Source organism: Heterocephalus glaber, unplaced genomic scaffold (genome assembly GCF_053883595.1).
Source record: "Heterocephalus glaber isolate CG9 unplaced genomic scaffold, H.glaber_assembly_v1.0 deba00001561, whole genome shotgun sequence".
Taxonomy (NCBI): Eukaryota; Metazoa; Chordata; class Mammalia; order Rodentia; family Bathyergidae; genus Heterocephalus; species Heterocephalus glaber.
The window spans coordinates 13,403,211-13,425,906 of record NW_028258349.1 but is presented as its reverse complement, the minus strand read 5'-3'; the positions used below and the strand labels follow the sequence as shown (position 1 = coordinate 13,425,906).

General features: G+C 36.7%; 2 protein-coding genes across 2 annotated transcripts in view; one reads left to right on the top strand and one right to left on the bottom strand.

Annotated features, from left to right (window-relative positions):
* LOC101697181 (uncharacterized) overlaps nucleotides 1-21,234 on the top strand; it is a 35,307-nt gene extending 14,073 nt beyond the window's left edge. The window contains exons 4-5 of the mRNA XM_013077391.3: nucleotides 289-375; nucleotides 3,292-21,234. Of these exons, the coding sequence (XP_012932845.1) occupies nucleotides 289-375; nucleotides 3,292-5,567 (2,363 nt within the window). The 3' untranslated portion in view covers nucleotides 5,568-21,234. The remainder of the gene's footprint in view (nucleotides 1-288; nucleotides 376-3,291) is intronic.
* LOC147824023 (uncharacterized) overlaps nucleotides 1-22,696 on the bottom strand; it is an 89,427-nt gene that overhangs the window by 16,826 nt on the left and 49,905 nt on the right. The window lies entirely within an intron of this gene.

The following is a 22,696-nucleotide window of genomic DNA, read 5'->3' as shown; positions in this document are numbered from 1 at the left end:
TAACTTTGGCCAGCGAGTTAAAGTAGTATCCTCTAAAGCTCTGCATTGTAAAGCTACTACTTTTATCTTTGTAGTCAGTAAGTAGTTTGTTGTGAAGTACTTTGATATTTTATAATTATACTCTTTATTATGATATTTTCCCTGCTTTAGTTTTCATCTGTAATTCCTGCATATAACAGGATTGTCAAGTGCTGATGTTTCGTTTTCAATTTGTTTTAGGTTAAACTAATTCTAAATCAAAAGGTTTTTTTCATTTATATTGATTTTTAATCTTACTTCTTTGAGCAGGACTTGCCACTTCTAAACCATCAGTAATTTCCCTGTTGGAACAAGGGAAAGAACCTTGGGTGACTGGAAAAGCAGGATGGTATCCAGGTGAGTAAAAGGGTGGGAAGCAACCAGAATGTAAAGGGATGGAAAACAATCAGAGAAGTCCAAACCAGTTAGACTGCTGGTGTCTTTCCTTCGTAATATTGTATGGAAAACTGTAGTCTTGGAAGAAATAGTTTGAGAAATGCAGAGAATATCAGTATTTTTTTAATGACAGACAATTTTTTTTTCCCCTGAAACAGTGTCTTTACTATGTAGTCCAGACTGGCTTTGAATTTGCTTTGTAGAATAGGATGACCTTGAACTTGGGATCCTCCTGCCTCAGCCTCCCAAGCACTGGGATTACAGGCATGGCACATGGGATTACCATGCCGGTGAAGAACTTTATTTTTTAGCAGATATTTTGAAACTCAATCGGCATGTAATTAAATGGATATATTAAAGTGTACCATTCGATAATTTTGATGTACACACAAGCTTATGAGATCATCACCATAATTAAGATAATATATTGATTACTCTCACTGCTTTTTTTTTTTTTTTTGGTACCGGGGATTGAACTCAGGACCTTGCGCTTGCAAGGCATGCGCTGGAACCACTGAGCTAAATCCCCGGCCCACTCTCACTGCTTTTGATGTAAGGTAGAAAGCTTTCAATATTTTATTTTCATTATTGTTATTATTTTGTAGTACTAGGGATTGAACCCAGGATCTTGGCACTGATTGCTATCCCCAGATCTATTATCTTAATTTTGAGACAGGTTTTGCTAAGTCACTAAGTTGCTCAGGCTGGGCTTAAATGTGTAATCCTAGCCTCTCAGAGTGGTGGGATTACAGGCATGGGTCACTATGTCTGGCAGTACTTAAGGAGGATGTGACGTTTCTTACAAATTTTTAACTCATATAATTTACTTTGAAAAAGAAGTTCCCTTCTGTTTTTAGGTTATTAAGAATTTTTATGACTGTTGAATTTTGTTAAGAGTATTTTTTGCTTTTATCCAAGTGATTATGTAATTTTCCTTTAAAAATGTTAATATGTTGAATTATGGTAATTGGTTTTCAAATGTTAACATAATTTATATTCCTGGGGTAAATTTGACTGGGTCATGTAGTATGTATTTTGTATGCAATACTGGGTTCTATTGGTTAGTGTTTTAAAGGGAGTTTTGCTTTAATATTTAAAAGGAAAATCTATAGTTTTCTATTGTCTTGTTCTAGTTTTAGTAGTAGTGTTATGTTGGGCCACTGTAATGAGTTGGATGCCATTTCTATATTCCAAAAGATTTTTTTCCTTATTTGGTAGAATTTACCAATAAAGCCACTTTGCCCATTTTTATCTTTGGGACATTGTTTTTATTATAAACTCAATTTCTTGGATAGATAATAGCAACTCTTGTGACTATTTCTTCTTGAGTGATCTTTGATAGTGTGTCTTTCCAGAAATATGATCTTGGGGACAGGGATTTAGCTCAGTGGTTTCGTCACCTGCTGCACAAGCACAAGGACCCGAGTTTGATCCTGGTACAAAAAAAAAAAAGAAATATGATCTTTTAAATCTAATTATATATATATATATATATATGTTGTGAAATAGATCAGTGGTTTTTCTTTTTTTTTTTCTTCTTCTTCTTTTGCAGACAGGGTTTTACTGTGTAGTTTAAGGTAGCGTTGAATTTGTGGAGAGATCTTCCTCCCTCAGCCTCCTGAGTGCCAGGATGATGGGCATGTACCACCACAGCCATAGTTACTCTTAGCTACTTTTCTCATTGCTTAGACAAAACACCTGACACTCAAAGTTAAAGGAAGCAAGGTTTATTTAGCTCACAGTTTGTAGCAGTTTCTTTTTCTTATTTTTAGAACTGGGGATCAAACTTGGGTCCTTGGCAAGGCAAGTGGCGGAACCACTGAGCTAAATCCCTGGCCCAGCAGTTTTAGAACATAGTTGGTTGACTCCAAGGCAGGGTGGCACATGGCAGAGGGGCTATAGTTCATGGCTAAAAGGTTTATCAAATTTGCTGATCTTTTCAGTGAAGTAGCTTTTGGCTCTGTTAATTGTTGTTAGTTTTCTAATTTACTGATCTATCATTTCTTTGCTTCTAAAGTTAGTTTATTTTGCTCTTTTTTCTATAGTTTTTCAGTAAAACCTAAGGTTATTTTTTTGCCCCATAAGGATTTAAAATATAAATTTCCCTGTAAGAAGTACTTTACTTACATTGGACATATGCTATACTTATATGCTATACTTTTGTTATTGTTCATTTCTAAATATTTTCTAATTTTCTGAAGGTTTAGTTCATTTTTAAATATGAAGAGGTTTTTCTAGGTTTTTAAATGATTTCAAATTTAGTTTCATTGTGGTCAAAGAAAGTAACTGCCATGATTTTGATACTCTTTATTATATTAAGAGTTTACGTTTATTTACTGGTCCAGCATGTGGTCTACTTTGAATGTGCATTTACATTTGAAAAGAATGTACATTCTGTAAATTTTGATGTTGTGTTTTATAAATAGTAACTAGTTGTAGGTGATGGATAGTATTAGTTAGTATTAGTTATGTTTTCTCTTATTTACTTTTTTTTAATACAGAGAAGGTCTGGTCTTATAAGTTATTGAGAGATAGTTGTAAAGTCTCTATGATTGTAGAATTGTCTATTTCTTCCTTTGTTTCTGTTAAATTTTTGCTACATATATTTTGAGGGTTTCTTATTATGTACCTAAACATTTGTGATTTCTAAATCTTCCAGATGAATTGGCCTCTTTATCCTTGTGATAAAATTATTTTTGATAATATAGATTACCTTGAAGTCTGTTTGATGTTAATATAGTCATTCTATTTTTTCCAAAGTAAATGACAATATTTGAAAGTTATTTAAGCAGTTTACCTCTTAAGAGTATTATTTTTGTTTGTTATATAGATGTTTCATTCCTGCTAATACAGGAAAATATATTTATTTTCTTTCAGATTTACTGTCTTGGTACGAAACTAAGGAGTTAGCTATAAAGAATGGTATTTTTGAAACAGGATCATTAAAATGGGAAATAATGAACAGAACTACAAGTTCTCCTTGCCTTGAGGGGGAGTCTTATTTTGGAACAGATTTGAAATGTAATGGACACTTTGAAAAAGAAGAGGAATCTAAAGAGGAATGTTTCCAGTATATGACAGTGCCATTTGAAAAACTATCAATTGAATTCATTCAGCCTACATCCCTGGTTCCAAATGAAATAATTCAGCCTACATCACTGGTACCAAATGAAATAATTCAGCCAACATCATTGGTGCCAAGTGAGATAATTCACCCTATATCACTGGTTCCAAATGAAATAACTCAGCCTGTAAATGAACACTATGAACAGAAAAATTACGAAAACCTCACTCAACAGATAGGAATTCATTCTAGTGACAAACTTAATGAAATGTGTGAGAAGGCCTTCATATTTTACACAAATCAGATGGAACATCAGCAAAGTCTTCCCAGAAAGAAATGTGATGAATTTAAGGAATGTGGCAGAGAATTTGCTTATGACTTCCAACTCACTCAGTATCAAATAAATTATAACAAACCCTATGAATGTCAGATATGTGGAAAGAGCTTTAGAAAACGTGCCCTCCTTACTCAACATAATCGAATTCACACTGGTGAGAAACCATATGAATGTAAGGAATGTGGGAAAGCTTTTATCTGCTGTTCAACACTCATTCAACACAGGAGGACTCACTCTAGTGTGAAACCCTATGAATGCCTAGAATGTGGGAAGAGTTTTAGACGGAGTGCACACCTTACTCGACATCAAAAAATTCATACTGATCAGAAACCCTATAAATGCACACAGTGCTGGAAGGCATTTGCTTCTCTTTCTGACTTTAATAGACATCATAAAATTCATACTGGTGAGAGACCTTATGAATGTGCAGAATGTGGGAAAGCATTTAATAGTCGTTCAACTCTTACTCAACATCAGAGAATTCACACGGGTGAGAGGCCCTTTGAATGTAAGGAATGTGGCAAGGCATTTAATAATTGTTCAACCCTTACTCAGCATCAGAGAACCCATACTAATGAGAAACCCTATGAATGTCAGGAATGTAAAAAGACTTTTAGACAAAGTGCACATCTAAGCAGACATCAAAAAATTCATAGTGGCGAGAAACCATTTGAATGTGCTATATGTGGGAAGGGCTTTACATGTGTTTCTGACTTCAACAGACATCAACGTGTTCACACTGGTGAGAAACCCTACGAATGTAAGGAATGTGGGAAAGCCTTTAATAATTGCTCAACTCTTATTCGACACCAAAGAATTCACACTGGTGAGAAACCGTATCAATGTGACCAGTGTGGAAAAGCATTTATATCTGGTTCAACATTTTTTCAGCATCAAAGAACACATACTAACGAGAAGCCCTATGAATGTCAGGTATGTAAAAAGACATTTAGGCAAAGTGCACATCTAACTAGACATCAGAGAACTCACACTGGTGAGAAACCTTATGAATGTTATGACTGTGGGAAGACCTTTACTTGTTTTTCTGATTGTAATAGGCATCAGAGAATTCATAGAGGTGAAAAACCCTATGAGTGTCAAGTATGTGGGAAGGTCTTTAATAATTGCTCAACTCTTAATCAACATCAGAGAATTCATACTGGTGTGAAACCCTATGAATGTAAGGAATGTGGAAAGTCTTTTACTTGGCTTTCAAACCTGAATAAACATCAGAAAATTCATACTGGTGAAAAACCCTACGAATGTAAAGAGTGTGAGAAGGCTTTTCTCTGTTATTCAACCTTTGTTCAACACCAGAGAACTCATACTAATGAGAAACCCTATGAATGTCAGGAGTGTGGGAAGGCTTTTAGACAGAGAGCACATCTTATTCAACATGAAAGAATTCATACCGGTGAGAAACCATATAAATGTAAGGAATGTGGAAAGGCCTTCTCTTGTGTTTCCTACTTTAGTAGACATCAGAGAATTCACACAGGTGAGAAACCATATGAATGTAAAGAATGTAAGAAGTCCTTTATTGATTGTTCAACTCTTATTCAACACCAGAGAATTCATACTGGCGAGAAACCTTTTGTATGTCAGGAATGTAATAAGGCCTTTAGGCAGAGGGCACATCTTACTCAACATCAAAGAATTCACACTGGTGAGAAACCCTATGAATGTAAGGAATGTGGGAAGGCCTTTACTTGCCTTTCACAGGCGAAAAAGCACCAGAGAATACACACATGAGGTGAGAAATTATGTATTTGAATACTGTCTTTTATTTAATAATCATTACTCAACAGTATCAAATAAATATTGGAGAGAAATGTTAGAAATATCAGAAACGTGGAAAACAATTTTATCTATCCCTCCCCTATTTTTTTTCCTGGTACTTAGGATTGTTTTTTATTTTGAGTTATGGTCTCAGTAAATCACTGATTTCCCCAGGCTGGGCTTGAATTATGATCTTTTTGCCTTAGCTTCCCGGAGTGCTGGTATTACAGACATGAATAACCGTGCCCAGCTTCCACAACTATCTTTTTGTATAACAGAGTCTATATTGAGGAAAAGCCTTATAAAAGTGAGGTATTTGTAAAAACCTGCTCTCATACTACTATAGTCAGTAGTATATAATTTATAATATGATTGACAAAGGAGGCCCTTGAATTTTTAGCCATGCATTATGGAACACCAAAAAATTTGTTTGTTTGTTTGTTTGTTTTTTGGTACTGGGGATCGAACTTGGGTCCTTGTGCTTGTGCAGCAGGCGGCGAAACTACTGAGCTAAATCCCCAGCCCGACCAAACAATTTGTAAGAGATGAAAAATCCATGACTAAATTTCTTTGGCATATAAGTCACAACTTTGTATCAGAATTTATACAGGAAAGATAAGAAATGAAGTAATAAATTCTCTATCCACTAAAAGAGTTATAGTTGATTACATCATACCTATAGAGAATAACAGTTTGGACTTTCTGAATATACAAAAGCTTTTACCTATAATATGAATTGTTTTCAGCATTTTTGCTGAGCCAGGGGGATCACAAGTTCATGCCCTGCCTGGGCAACTTAGCAAATTGTTGAGACCCTGTCTCAAAATAAAATATAAAACAGGACTGAGGGTATATCTCAGTATGAAGGCCCTGGCTTCAATTCTCAGTACCATCAAAGTTATATAAAAAAAGGATAAGGTAATGTTTACCATGGAAATTTTGAAGGAATTCAAGTACCTAATTATTACCACCATGTTTGTCAGTTCTTTCTACAAGGTTAAATAACCTTTGCCAAAATATTGGCAATGATAATGTCACAAAATGTCTGATATACGTGTTTCTCTTCTGAAGGTAACTGTAAAAAATTATCCATGATCAATTAAAATTTGAAGGCAATCCAGAAAATGAAAATAGAATAGGCAAGTTAAAAGGAAATTACATAGCAGGATGGTATACATAAACTAAGAGAAACTCCAAAAACTGAATGGAGTGATTGTTATACTGTAGTTCAAAGGAAAATTTTTCTTATTTAAATACTATTCTGTTTTCAAACCACATATAAGAAAATAAAGCTTCAAAAAGATGGAAGTTCATGACAGAACGAAAGTGTGCTGTAGAAATGTTAACTAAAGAAACCTCCCATGAAAAAATTTCAAGGATAAAAACAAAAATCAGAAAATACATTTACCAACAAAGAAACAGAAAGCCATCTTAATATCCAGTTTCATTTCATTAGCAGGATCTGATTATGGATAATCTCTACTTATGTAAATAATAACATGGCGTGGATGAATACAAAGGTTGATAGAACTACAAACAGAAATGTGAGCTCTGCAGAACTGGATTTTAGCATACCTCTATCAAGTATGGAGGAAAAAAAGAACTTTTGAATGAGTACTGTTTTAAAATCTGGTGTAGTGTGGTATAATCCCAGCACTGTGGGAGGCTCAGGCAGGATTACAAATTCAAGTCTAGCCTTTTCAATTTAGCAATTTATTGAAACCCCAATAGCTTAGTGCAAAAGACCTGTGTTCAACCCCCCTTACCACTTAAAAAAATCTGATAATGACTAACCCAAGTATACAAAGGGTTCTTTTATTAAGTATAAGAAATTATTTACCCTATTTTAAACTATAAAGCAAGTCTGAATGAATATCAAATTATTCAAATTATACCAAATATCCTAAGTATTACTAGACAGCTCCATATATTTGGAATTATATTTTTAAATCACACTTCTGAATAACCATTGATTAAAGAAAACATCATAATGCAAATTATTTTCTATTAAAATTTCACCTTTGATAATTTGTGGAATGCAGTAATAGTATCTAGTAGAAAATGTTTCTAGGAAGCTGAAATCATTGAGGAAATCTATCTTAAGGTGATAGAGAATTTAAAAATATGAAAGTAAGTAGTAGATTACTAGAAAGAATTAAGTGGGATGCAAAAATTTTCATGAAGTTTTAGATTAATGGTTGACAGATACTTGGGTAATCTTTTAACTATTAAGGACTAACAGAATTTTACAAATTCTTCAAAAATGTGATTCCCTTGAGGGCATCTCAGAATAGAAAGTAAAATGTATAAAAACAAGAAAGTAGGGTTGGGGATTTAACTCAGTGGTTCCACTGCCTGCTTTGCAAGCACGAGGTCCTGAGTTCAATCCTCAGTACCAAAAAAAAAAAAGTAAAGAACAGTCTTCCTTGGGTGTCCTGTGTGCAGTGTTCTCTTCTAGGCCTGTACTTCAGTTAACTGAATCAGTCACTTATTGAGGTATGTAAATGTTTTTATCTTTTGAATTAAAAATGAGATGATGATCTTTGTATATATTATTTAGTATCTATATGCAAATAGATATTAATGGTATGTTCCTGAAGTGGATTTGCTGAGTTAGTACATTTGTACATTCTTTAAAATGTCAAATTTCTGTTCTTTAGTTTTAGTAATTTACGTTCCTTTCAACAATGTAGTTGAGTGTCCATTTCCCCATAATTTGCCAAAATAATTTTTTACTCTGATTTTTGTTAGTACGTTAAGTGGAAAATATTACATGTTTAATTTGCATTTTTATGCTGTTTTATTTTTAAATGCTATTTTTTCTATGAAATGTCTTTTAATGTCATTTCTTTGAGTGATTGATATTTTTCTAATTGTTTTATAAGACTTTTAAAGATGAAGGACATTGGTTTTGTAATCTGTGTGTGTGTGTGTGTGTGCAGGAGGTTCAACCTCGGAATTTCATTTCGTTGTAAATGTATCAATTTGTGCTTGGATAGCATGTGTTTTGCTGTTTAGTTTATAAATCATCTTTTCCACTCTGACATACCTTTTTTTAAACCCCATGTTTCCCTCCTCTGTGGTTATGTTGTAAAATTTAAGTACTTGATGAGTTTTGGGTAGTTAGGCAGAGATACAGTTATTCTTCACAGATGGTTAAACATTTGTCTTAGTGCCATATACTTAACTATTTAACTTTGTCTCAGTGGGTTTTTTTTGGTATCGAGGATCAAACTCGGGACCTTGCGCTTCCGAGGCAGGTGCTGGAACCACTGAACTATGTCCCAGTGGTTTTAAACGCAAACTTTGTCATAGGCCAAGATCCAATAGTATTTGGATCTGTATCTTAACTATTATTTTGTCCTGTTGAACTGCCCATCTCTTTTTGCATTATAATCAAATTTATTTTGACATCATACCTTTATATAATGTTTTAACAACTAGCACATCTAGGCCTCACATCCATGCATTTTTCTTAACTTAGCAGAAGGCTTTGACTATTTTGGCTTACCTACTGTTCCATGCCTTTTTGATTTCTTTAAAAAACAAAGTTCTTCTGGAGTATTTTTTAACTTTCATATTAAAACTAGAAATGACTAAACATTTTATAATTAAATTTTTAAATCTGGGTACAATGGTAGCATTCCTATGTACTTTAGTGTCTTACATTCCTATATTTGTCTTTTTCTTTTCTTTTTTGAGACAGGCTCTATGTATGGTAGTTCAAGCTGGCCTTGAACTCACTGTGTAGCCCAGGCTGGCCTCAAACTCACAGCCTCCTTCCTCAGCCTCCTGAGTGCTGGGATTACAGGCATGTGGCACCATGCCTGGTTGTTTGTTGTATCTTTTTAATGCAGAATTTATACATTTGTTAATTAGGTAATTTTTGGGTATTTTATATTTGTTCTTGCTCTTATTGAAAGGCACTTTTTTTCCCCCAGTATAGTTTCTAACTGGTTTCCATTGCATATTGGAAGGCTACTTACTTCTTGTATATATATATTTTGTACATAGTTTACTACAGTGCCTAATTTTTTGTTATTTTCTTCAAGTAATCCTTTTGAATTACCAGATACACAGTTGTATTGTCTGCAAAAAATAATGTTTCAGTGTTTCACTGCTCCTTTTTTTTTTTTTTTTTCTTTTTTGGTGGTACTTGAGATTGAACCCAGGGGTGCTCTATGCTCTACCATGGAGTTACACTGCTCATCCCTTTTTATTTTCAGATACAATCTTGCTAAATTGCCCAGGCAGCACATGAACTTATGCCTTTCCTGCCTCAGCCTCCCTTAGTGCTGGGATTTACAAGTGTGTGCCACTATGTCCAGTTCTTTTTATTTTGTATATAATTACATCAGCCAGTAATATAATTTTTTGAAAGCCATGGTCTTCGCTCTGGGCCGTATCCTCAACCCTTCAACCTTTATTTATTTTTGGGGGGGGAGGGGGTACCGGGGATCAAACTTGGGACCTTGTGCTTGCACGGCAGGTGCTAGAACCACTGAGCTAAATCCCTAGCCCTCAGCCTTTATTTTTTATCCTGAGACAGAGTCTCACTAAGTTTCCCCAGCTGAGCTTAAATTTACAGTCTTCTTGCCTCAGCCTTCCAGAGTGCTGGGATTACGGGATACACCACCACACCTGTCAGGAGCAATAAACTTTAAAGAAGGGAGTCTAAATTTGATTTGGAGCCTTAATAGTTGGCAGCTGTGAGACCTTGGAGAACTTATTTGTAGAATAATCAGAATTTGATTTCCCAACCATGCCTCAACTTAGATCAGTTATAGACAGAAATTTAAATCAGCAGTATATCTCCCCCAGTAAAACAGATCATGAAAACTATTTATGTACTTTGAAAATCCATATGATATTTTCTATTATGTAGCACCATTTTCAGAATTGGTCTTTAGTCTTAGGACATTAGAAATTTAACTGTTAATTATAATTCCTGTAAACTCAAAACACAGTATGCTCCCTATAGATGTCTTTCCATGGTCTGCTTTTATAGGATCCTAACAGCAGCAGTCAGCACCACTGAAGAAGAGAAAGTTCATAATTTAGTACATTAGGCAATTAATATGTATTACAGAATATGGTAAATGCTTGACAACTGCTATTTTTAAATTTTGTTATTCTGAAATAACATTAAATTTTAAACAAGGAACTTTTTAACTCTAAAATTGAGTGATCCTGGGCCACAGCCTGCATGTGCCAGTATATATTCATCGATATGTGGAGATAACTCAGCATGATTGGCTGGTGAATTCCTATCATACATCTCTATAGATGTACCTGATGATTGACTCCTAAAGCAACATGTTTTATTAAACTCTTACATTTATAAAGCAGATTATATTAAATTTATATCCATGAAAGAGGAAAATCTCAGATTGTCATATAGTCTACCATTTCACATAACCTGCTAATTAACACATCACTCAAACTCATAGGATCCTTTACCAGTATATATTCTCATCAGATATGTATGAATAATATATGTAAATTACTATTTTCCACGTTCACATAGACATCTTTGTAGTTCTTAAAGATGTAATGTAAAAAGTGCAAGGCTAAGCATAACTTGTTCATTGTTGAATTTGTTCATACATGTTCTCACTTAATTTTGCACCATTAATTCTTTTTGCATTCTGTTGAAGCCCATGACATTTTGTGGGAATGTTTTAAAATGCAACACTAAAACTCAAAGGATTACCAATTCAACAATTTATATTTAAATATATTTATTAAAATTTTAAAAATTTATGAGACCAATTTACGTACTTTATCAACATATAGGAGATGGCAATATGTCATTAAGTACTAAATTTCAAAAGTAATTCCAAAAATATCTGCCACAACTATAATATGACATGAAAATATCCGATTCCTCTTGGCAACAAACTCAGTATTTCTAAGAACTCTTTTTTTGTTTCCCACATTCATAATTTAAAGATATGTCAGATTTCATAGCCTTATGAAAATCTAATTTCTTCCAGAGTTTTAAGAACTGCTTGAAGTCTACGCATAATTTCTCAAGGGTAAAATATTCCCTGTCATCTGCTTTGCTAGTCATAGAACATTGGCATGGAAGAGAAAGACCTGATAACACAGACCCTAAGTGTAGCCCAATATGGAAGACACTTAGATTTTTCATCCTAGGTTTATGCTAGCTAAGAAAGTGTATCTTGAAAAGCCAAGCATGGTGGTACATACCTGTAATCCCAGCACTTCAGGAGGAAGAGGTAGGAGGATTGCAAATCTGAGCCTAGGTCGGGAAAGTAAGTGACTTAGCAAGACCTTGTCTCCAAATTAAAATAATGAAAGAAAAAAACTGATGATGTAGCTCAGTGTGACTGCCCTGGGTTTAATCCCCAGTACAAGACAGAGAATGGGGGCGAAGGGGAGAAAGAGATTGAACAAACATCTGTTATCTGCATCCAGCCATGGTAGATTCAGAATGAGTAAGAATAAGAAGCCACTGATGCATGTTTAATTCCTAGGTTCTTTTTAAAGGAGTAAGTACTATAGAGGTTGGAAGATCAGGTATGTACACAGAGAATGGCTTTGAAATTGATGTCAGATATCTGCATTTCCTTTGCATGTAGGATGATAAGGTAACAGGAAGATAACAGTGGAGGTTGCTTATGTAATTAAACTGATTTCCTAGAATGAATTGTTTGCTTGTGTCTAAAAGACAAGTATATTTTGCAGTAAATAAGACAAAGTAGGTACTTAAAATTCATGTTATGAATTAGTAATAAATACTGCTGTTATCTATGCATCTTTCAGGTTATTTTAATATTATAAAGTTACTCTAGCTAATTTGATAAGGCAAAGATACTTCATTTCCTAGTGTTTTCTGTAGATACTCATTTTGTTTTCTGAATAAGAATTCTCTATTGATCCTAAAGTTAGATTTTCTTTGCTTTTGGCAGCTAAAATCCTCCAAAGTCCTTCACCTTATCCCACTCTGAGGTTCACTAACTGTTCTGACTCTCCATCCAAATTGTGCCTATACTACCACTATCCTCCATCCCCAGCCAGTGTCATTATTCCCTCTAATCTCTACATTTAAGAAGCAGTCAGAATTATTTTCTAATGAAATCATGGCAAGTCATAGTGAGGACTTCAAGAGTTAATGCATTTTGTATTATGTTGTCTTGTAAATTACACTAAGAAATGGGAAGGAGGGCCGAAGATTTATCTCAGTGGTTCTGCCACCTGCCTTGCAAACACAAGGTCCTGAGTTCGATCCCCATACCAAAAAGAAAAAAAGAAAAAAAAGGAAGGAAGGAAGGAAGAGAGGGGAAAGAATTTCTTATCCTCATTACTGATTCTTCAGTGTATTAGGAAGCTCACACTTAGCTCATGTATCCCCACTATTGTGGCACCAAATGTATTAAAACAAATTGAGACCATAGTGAGATGACAAACAGCAATGGAAAGTGGGTGTAGAATAAATCCATTTTGTTCTGTCTGCTTCACTGTGATGCCATCCAAGACATCTCTCAGGATTTTTTTTTTTTGAGCATCACTGTAGATAAAGTACAGATCATCCACTTAAATTTGAATTTCAGATAAAGTCTTAGTGTAAGCATGTCTTAAATGTAGCAAGGTAGTAACCAGCATAGCAAAGTGGGACTCTGAAATCTAGATTTCTTTCCTTTAGTGATAAATGGCTTCTTATACTTCCTTAGGCCTTCCCAGGGTATAAACTGCCACCCCCAACTTTCCTTAGTGCAGGTGAATGGACAGAATATGCACCAGGTCAAAGTCCAGTTTCATTTCCATAGGGAAAGATGGGAAGTTGGGATCCAGGAGGGATAAAAAAAGCCTGGACATGTCTATTGTCTCATTATATCATCACACACACACACACACACACACACACACACACACACACACAGTTCCTTGCTGTAACAGACCCATGCACACCTGTACTCAGTGAGATGGTGAGCTGAGCTGGGTGATGAGACCCCTCAAACTTCTTCCTCTTTTTTTTTTTTTGGTACAGGGGATCAAACTGAGGACCTTGAGCTTACCAGGCAGGCGCAGGCTCACTGAGCTACACTCCCAGCTCTTATTTTTTTGGTACTGGGAATCGAACTCAGGGCCTTGTGCTTGCCAAGCAGGCACTATGCTGCTGAGCTACATCCTTGTCCCCTCTCCCCCAAACTTCTTGGAGGTGGCTTTGAATAAAGCCTTTCTCCTTTTCACGAGAACGACTGGCTTTTTTTTTTATTTGGTTAGTGGTGAGAAAATGAACTTGAGCATATGGACTTAAATGGCTGGTAACAGTTTTGGTGAAGCCAGCTGGGAGGTGAGTCCTAGCTCCTGAGCAGCACAGCTCTCCTTGTTACTACTAGTGGGGTGACGGGTGCTTGGGAAAAAGGATTAACTGCTTGAGGCTAGCTGAACCTACTGTTGGGTCTCTAGGGACATTCCAGCAGCTGCCAGGGACAGTTTTACACCCTGGGAAGTCTCCTTTTCCATTTGTGGCATCAGCTGTCTATAAATACTTTTGTTGGTGGAAGAAAAGAGTTTTTTGAGGGGCGGGTAGGACTGACAGATTCCACCTGGTTTTCTCTCGCAAAGTGCACTCCTAGGATCTAGGATGGGGTAATGGAGTAGCCATTTAGATCTTCAGGGAGTCATTCAGCAGTGCTAGTTGGGATGAACACATCTTCACCATTTGGGGCCATTTGGAGCTATTACAGTTTTTTGGTGAGGTTACTGATTGGTGTTGGTAGAGATTCAGAGGTAGAAAACATTGTAGGCACTTGTTGGTTTGGAGTATTTATTTGGTTTGCTTTGGTTTCATATATATATATATATGCTTTTATTTCTAAAGTGGGCACCTGGGCTTTGGTACCATCTAGGAGCTCTTTGGGCTGCATGTTAAACAACTGGACATAGTACATCCAGGATACTATGACAAAAAGCTGACATACTGTTCTAAGACTGCATGGTCTACATATGTATTAGACTCTGGTGAAAGGTAGCCACCTAATGGTTCTTCCAACTACCATACCATTTTGTAATTAGAATAGTTTTGTCAAAAAACAGGTAAATGGTATAATGATCATTATATCCAGGTCTTCTTGGTATTGCATAATGAGGATTCTAGAAAGAAGGAGGAGGGACCTAAATTAATGGTTCAGTGAGAAGGGAGGGATTTTAATTCCTTCTCAGACCTGTGAGGAAAAGGAAAATGAGGAAATTAACTTTTTAAATGCTCTAAACCCACCGCAATGCTTATGGAAGCACCACAACCCTAGTCCTCTGGACAATGAGGGGACCACTGCAGTTGCCTCTCCTTTACCATGTGAATGTAAGGCAGGATCAGTCTCCCCCTTTAAGACCCAACAGTGCACTCAATTTGGCCAGGGAGCTTCCCATTTTGGGGCAGGACAATATCCTCGAAGGAAGTATCCAGTCAGAGATTTGAATCAGCTTTGGCCAGCTGGGAGGATATTTCTGTGTTTACAGTCCATCCTCAACCTCTGAGTTGACTTGTTAAACTAGAATTCTTCCATCATATAGAGATAATCCATGGAGAATGACTGATTTGACACTCATCACCCCTCCTGGGCAGATATTAAAGCTCTTCTGAATATTCTAAGTGCAAAAGACAAAAAGACTAGTGATAGTGCCTCCACAAAGAAAGTCCTACAAGGAACCCCAATCCTATACTATACCATCAGTAGAACCTTATTGGGATCCAAACAATGGGGAAATAACTCTTGGATAATTATAAGCAGTACATTCTGGCAGGACCCAGGAAAGGGGTACCTAAGCTGAGAAATTGGAACACAGTACATGAAGAGAAGGCAGATGTGGCTCCCTCTGTATTTTTACAAAAGTTTTACCAAACATATAAGAAGGATACAGATGATCCAGAAGCTACAGAGAATACGAGAATGGTTAACATTACTTTAGTAGGGGAAAGTAGACTTGATATTCATACAAGTCTTCAAAAAACAGGGCTGTAGAAATGAATTCATCTCAGTTGGTATATATTGCCTTTAAAATATATCATGGAAGGTAAGCAAAAGATGAGACAGTGTAATCTTCATGGCTTCAGTAGGACAGAACATGAAAAAGGAGAAAAGACACAGAAATATAAAAGAACGGGTGCTAGAAGAATGATGTCTGAAATTAAAGAAAGAGCATGGGAAATAAGAAGAAGCATGCAGACATATGATGGAACAATAATGTGATTCAGATGATATATGAAGAAGCCCAAAAGGTCTTTTCTATATTTTAGAGACAATTGTGATTTTCCTACAAGAGTCTCAGGTGTAACTGACAGGAACCAGATGGTGAACTTTTTATCAGATGCAGATACTAGTTATTCTGTTCTCAATACTAAAATGGCAAAGTAGCAAAAGGATTGTGTATCACAGGAGTGATGGAGGAAATGCAGCAGAAACCCTTCCTCCAACCTATGGAGTGTCAACTAGGAAATTTGAGTTTTCTCACCCTGCCGGAGTGCCATATCCCATTATTAAGAGTAGATTTATTATCCAAATTAAATACTCAACCTTTCCAAAAAGGAAACAGCTTGACCGGGGATTTAGCTCAGTGATTATACCACCTCTCTTGCAAGCACCAGGACTCAATTTGGATCCCTGGTACCAAAAAACAAACAAACAAAAAACAAAACAAAAAGGAAACAGCTTCACTTGCAGATCCCACCAAAGCAAGCCATAAAGTTACAAAGTAGACAATAGAAGAACTCTTTCCTTGAGGTCTACAAGAAAGTAAAATGGGCAGAAGGGACTCCAGGTCAAGTGCTGAATGCATAACCAGTAAAAGTTGAATTAAAGAAGGAATTATTGTACATCAGAAGAAACAGTATCTCCTCAAGAAACAGGCTTTGCAGAACATTCAGCTGGAGTTGCAAACATTTCTTAAATGTGGATTAATTTGTCTTTGTAAGTTGCCTTCAGTACTCCAGTTCTGCCAGTGGACAAAACCTCATACAAATGAGTATAGGTTTGTTCAGGATTTCAGAGTTATATTAATAAAACTGAACAGGAAGTTCATCCTACGGTACCAGATCCTTACACTTTGATATCTGTCATACCTGGGGATTATGGATGATTTTCAGTATTAGACCTTAAAGATACCTTCTGCATCCCACTTAAAGACAAAGCTCAATTGCTATTTGCTTTTGAATGGCAGGATTCTGTATCAATGGCCACCATCCAATACTGTTGGATTATACTGCCTCAGGGCTTTAAGAATTTCCTCACCATTTTTGGCAAGATTTTACCCAAAGATTTAAGAACTCTGGAATTGGGGGGGGGTGTCTTACTGCAATATGTGGATGTTGTGCTAAATAGCAAGTCATGATAATACAATCTTGGTGCTTAATCACCTGACACACTGTGGATATACACTGTCTCCCAATGAGGCTCAGCTTTGTAAGCAGAAAGTAAGTTACCTTGGGTTCCAATTAAAACAAGAAACAAAATGTGATACCCAATTGGAAACAAGCAATTGCCAGCATCAAAGCTCCTGTAAATAGGAGGCAGCTAAGAGGGTTTCTAGGAATGGCAAGTTTCTGTTTAATTTGGGTTCCTAATTTTGGTCTGATCATCAGACCCCTTTTATGATGTTCTGAAAGGGCTGGATTCAGAGCCCTTATATTGAACTGCTGAATATGAACAAGTATTTGCCAATATTAAAGAAAATTAACCTGGACCTTGGGGTTGCCTAAGCCTCAAAAGCCCTGTAAGTTGTATATCTGTGAGGGGCAAGGCATGAGATTAGGGCTACATTTTCAACTACTTGAGGAATCTTCCCAACCTATAATTGGGAACTCTACACTGGTGAAAGTAGCTTTGTGGAAGAAAGAAGACAGAGCTGTGTATGCTTTGTGATGCTGGACAAAAGGCCAAATTAATTGCACTCAACAGGACCTTTCAGATGTCACAGGGAAAATGAGTAAACATATACTGATTCCAAATGTGATCTTGTAATAGTGTGTGTGCATGAAGCTATTGTGAAGGAAAGTGGGTTATTAACTTCAAGAGAAGGACATCAGATATCCAATAGAAATATTGGCTGTACTCAAGGAAATTACTGTACCAATGCTAAGTGGCTATGATTTACTACCAAGACACTAGAAGCCTAACAGAGCTGCAAAATGAGCTGCTAGAGAAGGACAGCTCATTGGTGCTTTGATACCCTACTTGGGTTTAAACTTCATTATAAAGAATGGGATGAGGAACTCCATAGTCGAATTTCACTAATGTGGACTTTTAACTGTGGAATCGCTTGTCAGCCTTTTGACTGAGATCAAGCATAGTATCTAACTCACTATGGAAACTTAATGATCACAGGATGATCTTACTCCCTGAAGCCCTGATATATTCAGTTTTAAAGCATCTACCTGAAGGGAATCACTGGCAGATTTAATATGGCCTTGCCTAAAACAGCCACACCTTACAAAGGATTACACAAGGATGCCATCTATGTGCCAAGAATAATCCTAAAACTGGATGCAATTCACTTCAGAGGGGTACAATATAAAGGAACATGCCTCTTTCAAGACTGGCAAATAGACTTTACTCAGATGCCTAAAATAACAGGTAATTTAAAGTTATTAGTATTTGTGGACACTTTCTTTGGATGAATAGAGGCATGCTCTACTAGAACTGAGAAAGCCACAGAATTGATATTCTCCTGAAATTATTTACAATCTTAGACTACCAAGCTCTACTTAAAGTGACAGTGGGCCATTGTTTGTTTCCAAAATCACTCAAAAGATGATCAAAACTTTACATATAACTTGGAAACTGCATTTACTGTAGAGATCATAGTCTGTGAAAAAGAGAGAAAAGATGAACCATACTAAAAATAAAACAAACACTGGCTAAGTTTTTTCTAGAGACTCAGGCAAAGAGGGACAATGTCTTGCTTATTGCCCTGCTCCAAATTAGGTTAGCACCCCAAAGTGGGCTTAGGTCCCTTTGAAATTTTGTATGGGAGACCCTTTCTGGCCTCTTATGTTAGGTACTCCACCCTTTGTATTAAAAAGTGAGTTAGGGCCGGGGATTTAGCTCAGTGGTTTCGCCGCCTGCCTCGCAAGCACAAGGACCTGAGTTCGATCCCAGGTACCAAAAAAAAAAAGTGAAGTTAAAATTAAGTGGTATGCACGACTCAATCATATTAACTGCTTTGCATCAGTTTCCTATTTCTAGGTTTGTACATTCAACCAATGAATCACTCCACTCCTTCTACTGTGGAGATAAGGTTTTGCTGAAAACCTGAAAAGCCCAATGGCCTAGTGGCTGAAAAGTGGAAGGGCCCATATAATGTGCTGCTGATAACACCTCATTAAAACTTTCAGAGATAAAACCTTGGATTCATCACTCCAGAACCAAGTGAGCTTCACCAGAGGAAAATACCTCTGGCCCTTCTTTAGATCCCACTTGGTCCTACACACCATGAGAGGATCTTAGGTATTTATTTTAAAATGAAAAATAACTGAGATAAGTAATTATGAAACTGTTAGTTTTGGGTTTTTTTTTTTCTTTTTTTTACTGTGCCAACTGTTAGTCTTTTTTCTCAGTGACACCTGACTGGCTGGGTAATGCTTTAGCAAGAATAACTGAAATTTTGGCTATCATTTACCCACTCATGGCTCACTGGCCATAGAATTGGGAAAGTTCTATAATGTACCCTTTATTGGATCCCTTGAGAGGAAACTGGGGACAAGATCCTGACAAGTAATCAAACATTAAGTGCTATGTTTAAAATCTCAGAAAAAAAAACTCAGCCTTTCCTTGATTGAGATGTCTCAGGGTAGTACCTAAGATTAGTCTTTGATGAAATCTTAAAATCAGTGCTGATCCCCCTAATAATACATATCTACTTGTGGTTTAAGTGCATTATATTGTGTATATAACAAATATATATATATGCAGGCCTCCAAATTGGCTACCAGGAGCAAGCATCCAGTTACTCCTCCCTCAAAAAGGAGGACAAAGAGCTACATATCTCATCAGGTCAAAACCTTCCATTCCAAAATTCCCCAGGCTTCGCCCCTACTCAGCAGGAAGTAGCTACACCAGAAATGCTGAATATCGACGTCCACCTCCCTCTATGAAAATGGAACGGAAGGAATGCCAGTGAGAAGTGTAATCAGAAGGTCTAATTGTCCTGGTATAACATAATTAATCATGATTGTTAACATGCTGTAAAAGTAACTAAACTGTTTTGCTAAATTGCTACCTTGTGTATTGCTTATCATTTTATTGGCAAGAGCCATATTTCTCTTAGTCAATAAGAGACAGTCTTGCTTTGTTACAAAAATGTATGCCTAGTTGGTAAAATGTACAATAATTCTTATACACTGTATTTATATTTTTTTCAGTTCTGTTGTATGTACCTAAGGGATTCTAAAATGCAGCCTAATTGCTAAACTGTAATTCTTGGTTTTGGCATGAGTAAATGATGTTTTCTCCCAAAGTGGTAATTCACATTGGTTTACAGCAAAGGAGAAAGGTACTTATCGCACCTTTCTAACTTTGTTCACAGATAAATTGGCTTTGTGTAGTTAACTTGGCCTCTATGTTTCTTAGTTTAAATCTTCTGTACAGACTGGATGTATTTTGCTCTTAATAGCTTGTTTTACATCTGCTTGGATACTTTGTAACTGTTGTTTTTCAAAGCTCTAATATTTTAGGGAGCTGACTATAGAATAGATGGGATTAGACTTGGCAGTGGACTGTAGATAAATTTAGTCTAAGACCCACTTTTTCTAAATCTCTGATAATGCTCAAATTCGGCAAGAAGCATTTTATGACACTGATTCTGTCACATCCCCTCCAATATTCTGACTCACAGTCCCCAGGGAAAGCTACTTTGGCACTGAGGAACAAGGCCACAGACTGTTAATTGGCAATGTCAGAAAAGAAGAAAATGCATTCAGAGACAAAGGGGGAAAGTTGTGAGCATCAGAGTCACCTGTGTCTCACCTCTACCCAAAGTAAATAGAGCTACAGAGGTTATGAAAGAGGCTACTTATGCATGCTTGCGGCTAAACAAAAAGCCCTTCCATCATGTGTCTGCTGACTTTGGCTTTTTGTATTTGACGGCATAATCTTTAGTGGTACTTTTTCAGGTTTAAATATCTACCTTCCCTTTGCCTGTGCTCCAGCTACCTTTGATGGAATCTACATGCCAGTCTAACATTAAAAAGCCAACGTGGAACCTCAAGTTCCCCAAGATTGAGGGTCAGACTAAAGCAAGGGGGAAATTATAACCTGCATGGCAAAATAGAACTTTAGATATTTTTTTCCTTTAGAGACTAGCAGCTTCTCCAAACTTCCTCAGGCCTAAGGCAAAAATTGCCACTCGCACCTCTTCTCAGCCCAGATGAATGGACAGACTATACAGATGTTAGCCCCAGGAGGTCACAATCCAGTTTCATTTCCACAAGGAAGGGAGGGAGAGGTCGGGATCAAGGAGGGATGAAAACAAGCCTGTAAATGTCTACTATCTAATTGTATCCCCTCCCATTTCTTGCTATAAAAATCCTATACCCAGTGAGATGGTGAGGGGTAATGTGGCCCCTCCATCTCCTCAGAGGTAGCTCTGAATAAAACCTTTTTCCTTTTCACCAAAACGATTGTTTGGCTTTTATTTGGTCAATGGTGAGCAAACTAACCTAAGCATATGGGCTAAGTGCCCATTAGTAGGTGCATAGCTCTACTAAATAATTGTTCATATGGCATACCAAGTTAATTGGGTGTCTTGTATTCTTATTCACTAAATCTGGCAACCATAGTTCTGGCCATCTTCTATGGTCCCCATATTAGTTCTGTTAAGTCTATTTCTTTTTGTTATAATATTAGAAGTGTTTTTGTTCCAAGCCACATGTTATCTTAACATTACATATCATGGTAGACATTTGATTTTTTAAAAAGAGAACATTTCTCTTATTAAAGAATGTGGTTGGATCAGCTGGTTAGTCATTTCTCAAAAGCACCCATCAGTGTCAGCTTCTTGGAGTATCCCACATCTATATAGCCAACAGACCTAAGGAAAACAGCCTGCAGAGTGGGCTCTGCTGAGTGAGAAGAGCAGCTACTGTTGGGATTCTGCATTCTTTGTTGAGTAGCTCTTGCTTAACACTGGGTAGACAGGTTACCAGTCCAAGTCCAGAGAATCATTTCTCTAAGATTCATTTACTTTTTTGGGCAGTACTACATCCCCAGGCCTTTTTATTTTGAGACAGGAATCTCATTAAACTGCTAAGTTGCTCGGGCTGGGCTCAAACTTGCAATCCTCCTGCCTCAGCCTCCCAGAGTGCTAGGAATACAGGCCTGCTCTACCACATCCAGTTTAACAATGAATTATTATGGCCTGTTCTGGACACAAAGATCTTCGATCATTTATAGGAAGTTCATCTGGGCATATGTACAGATGGTATATCTCATATAATGTCCAGTGTTCAAAACTGAATTCATGGCCTTCTCATCAAATTGGTTACTATTTGGTGATAGCCCTGGATGAAATGGTATCTTCCATCATCCCTGTGCAGCCCATCTGTACATTCTGCTGACTTTTTCCAATTCAACCCTCTAGATGGATTTTGGGAGCCAGTAGAACTTGGAGCCTGAACTCCGGAGTTCAGTTCAACTCAGCCCTGAGTCCTCATATATTTGCCAACTTTCGAGGCCTGGGCTATTGGTTTAAATTCTCTATGGCATAGTTCTGATATCATTCTAATGGTAATGGTTTAAGTTATTAAATAAGTTTAACATAATAAAGAGGAAATATTTTTTCAGACTATTCTTGTTTTCATGAACATTTTCCTAAAAGCATTATGGAATTTACAATTATGGAATCATACTTCCAGGTCCTTTTGTCAAAATTCAACCAGCTTCATAGCTGGGTGAGGTGGCTCATGCCTGTAATCCCAGCACTTGGGAGGCTGAGGTAGGATTGCTAAATTTGAGACCAACCTGGTCTATATAGTGAGTTCAAGGCCAGCCTGATCTACATAGTGAGACCCTCTCTCAAACAAAACAAACAAACAAAAAACAACACACAATTTCAAAAAGTATAAAAGTAGCTGGGTGTGG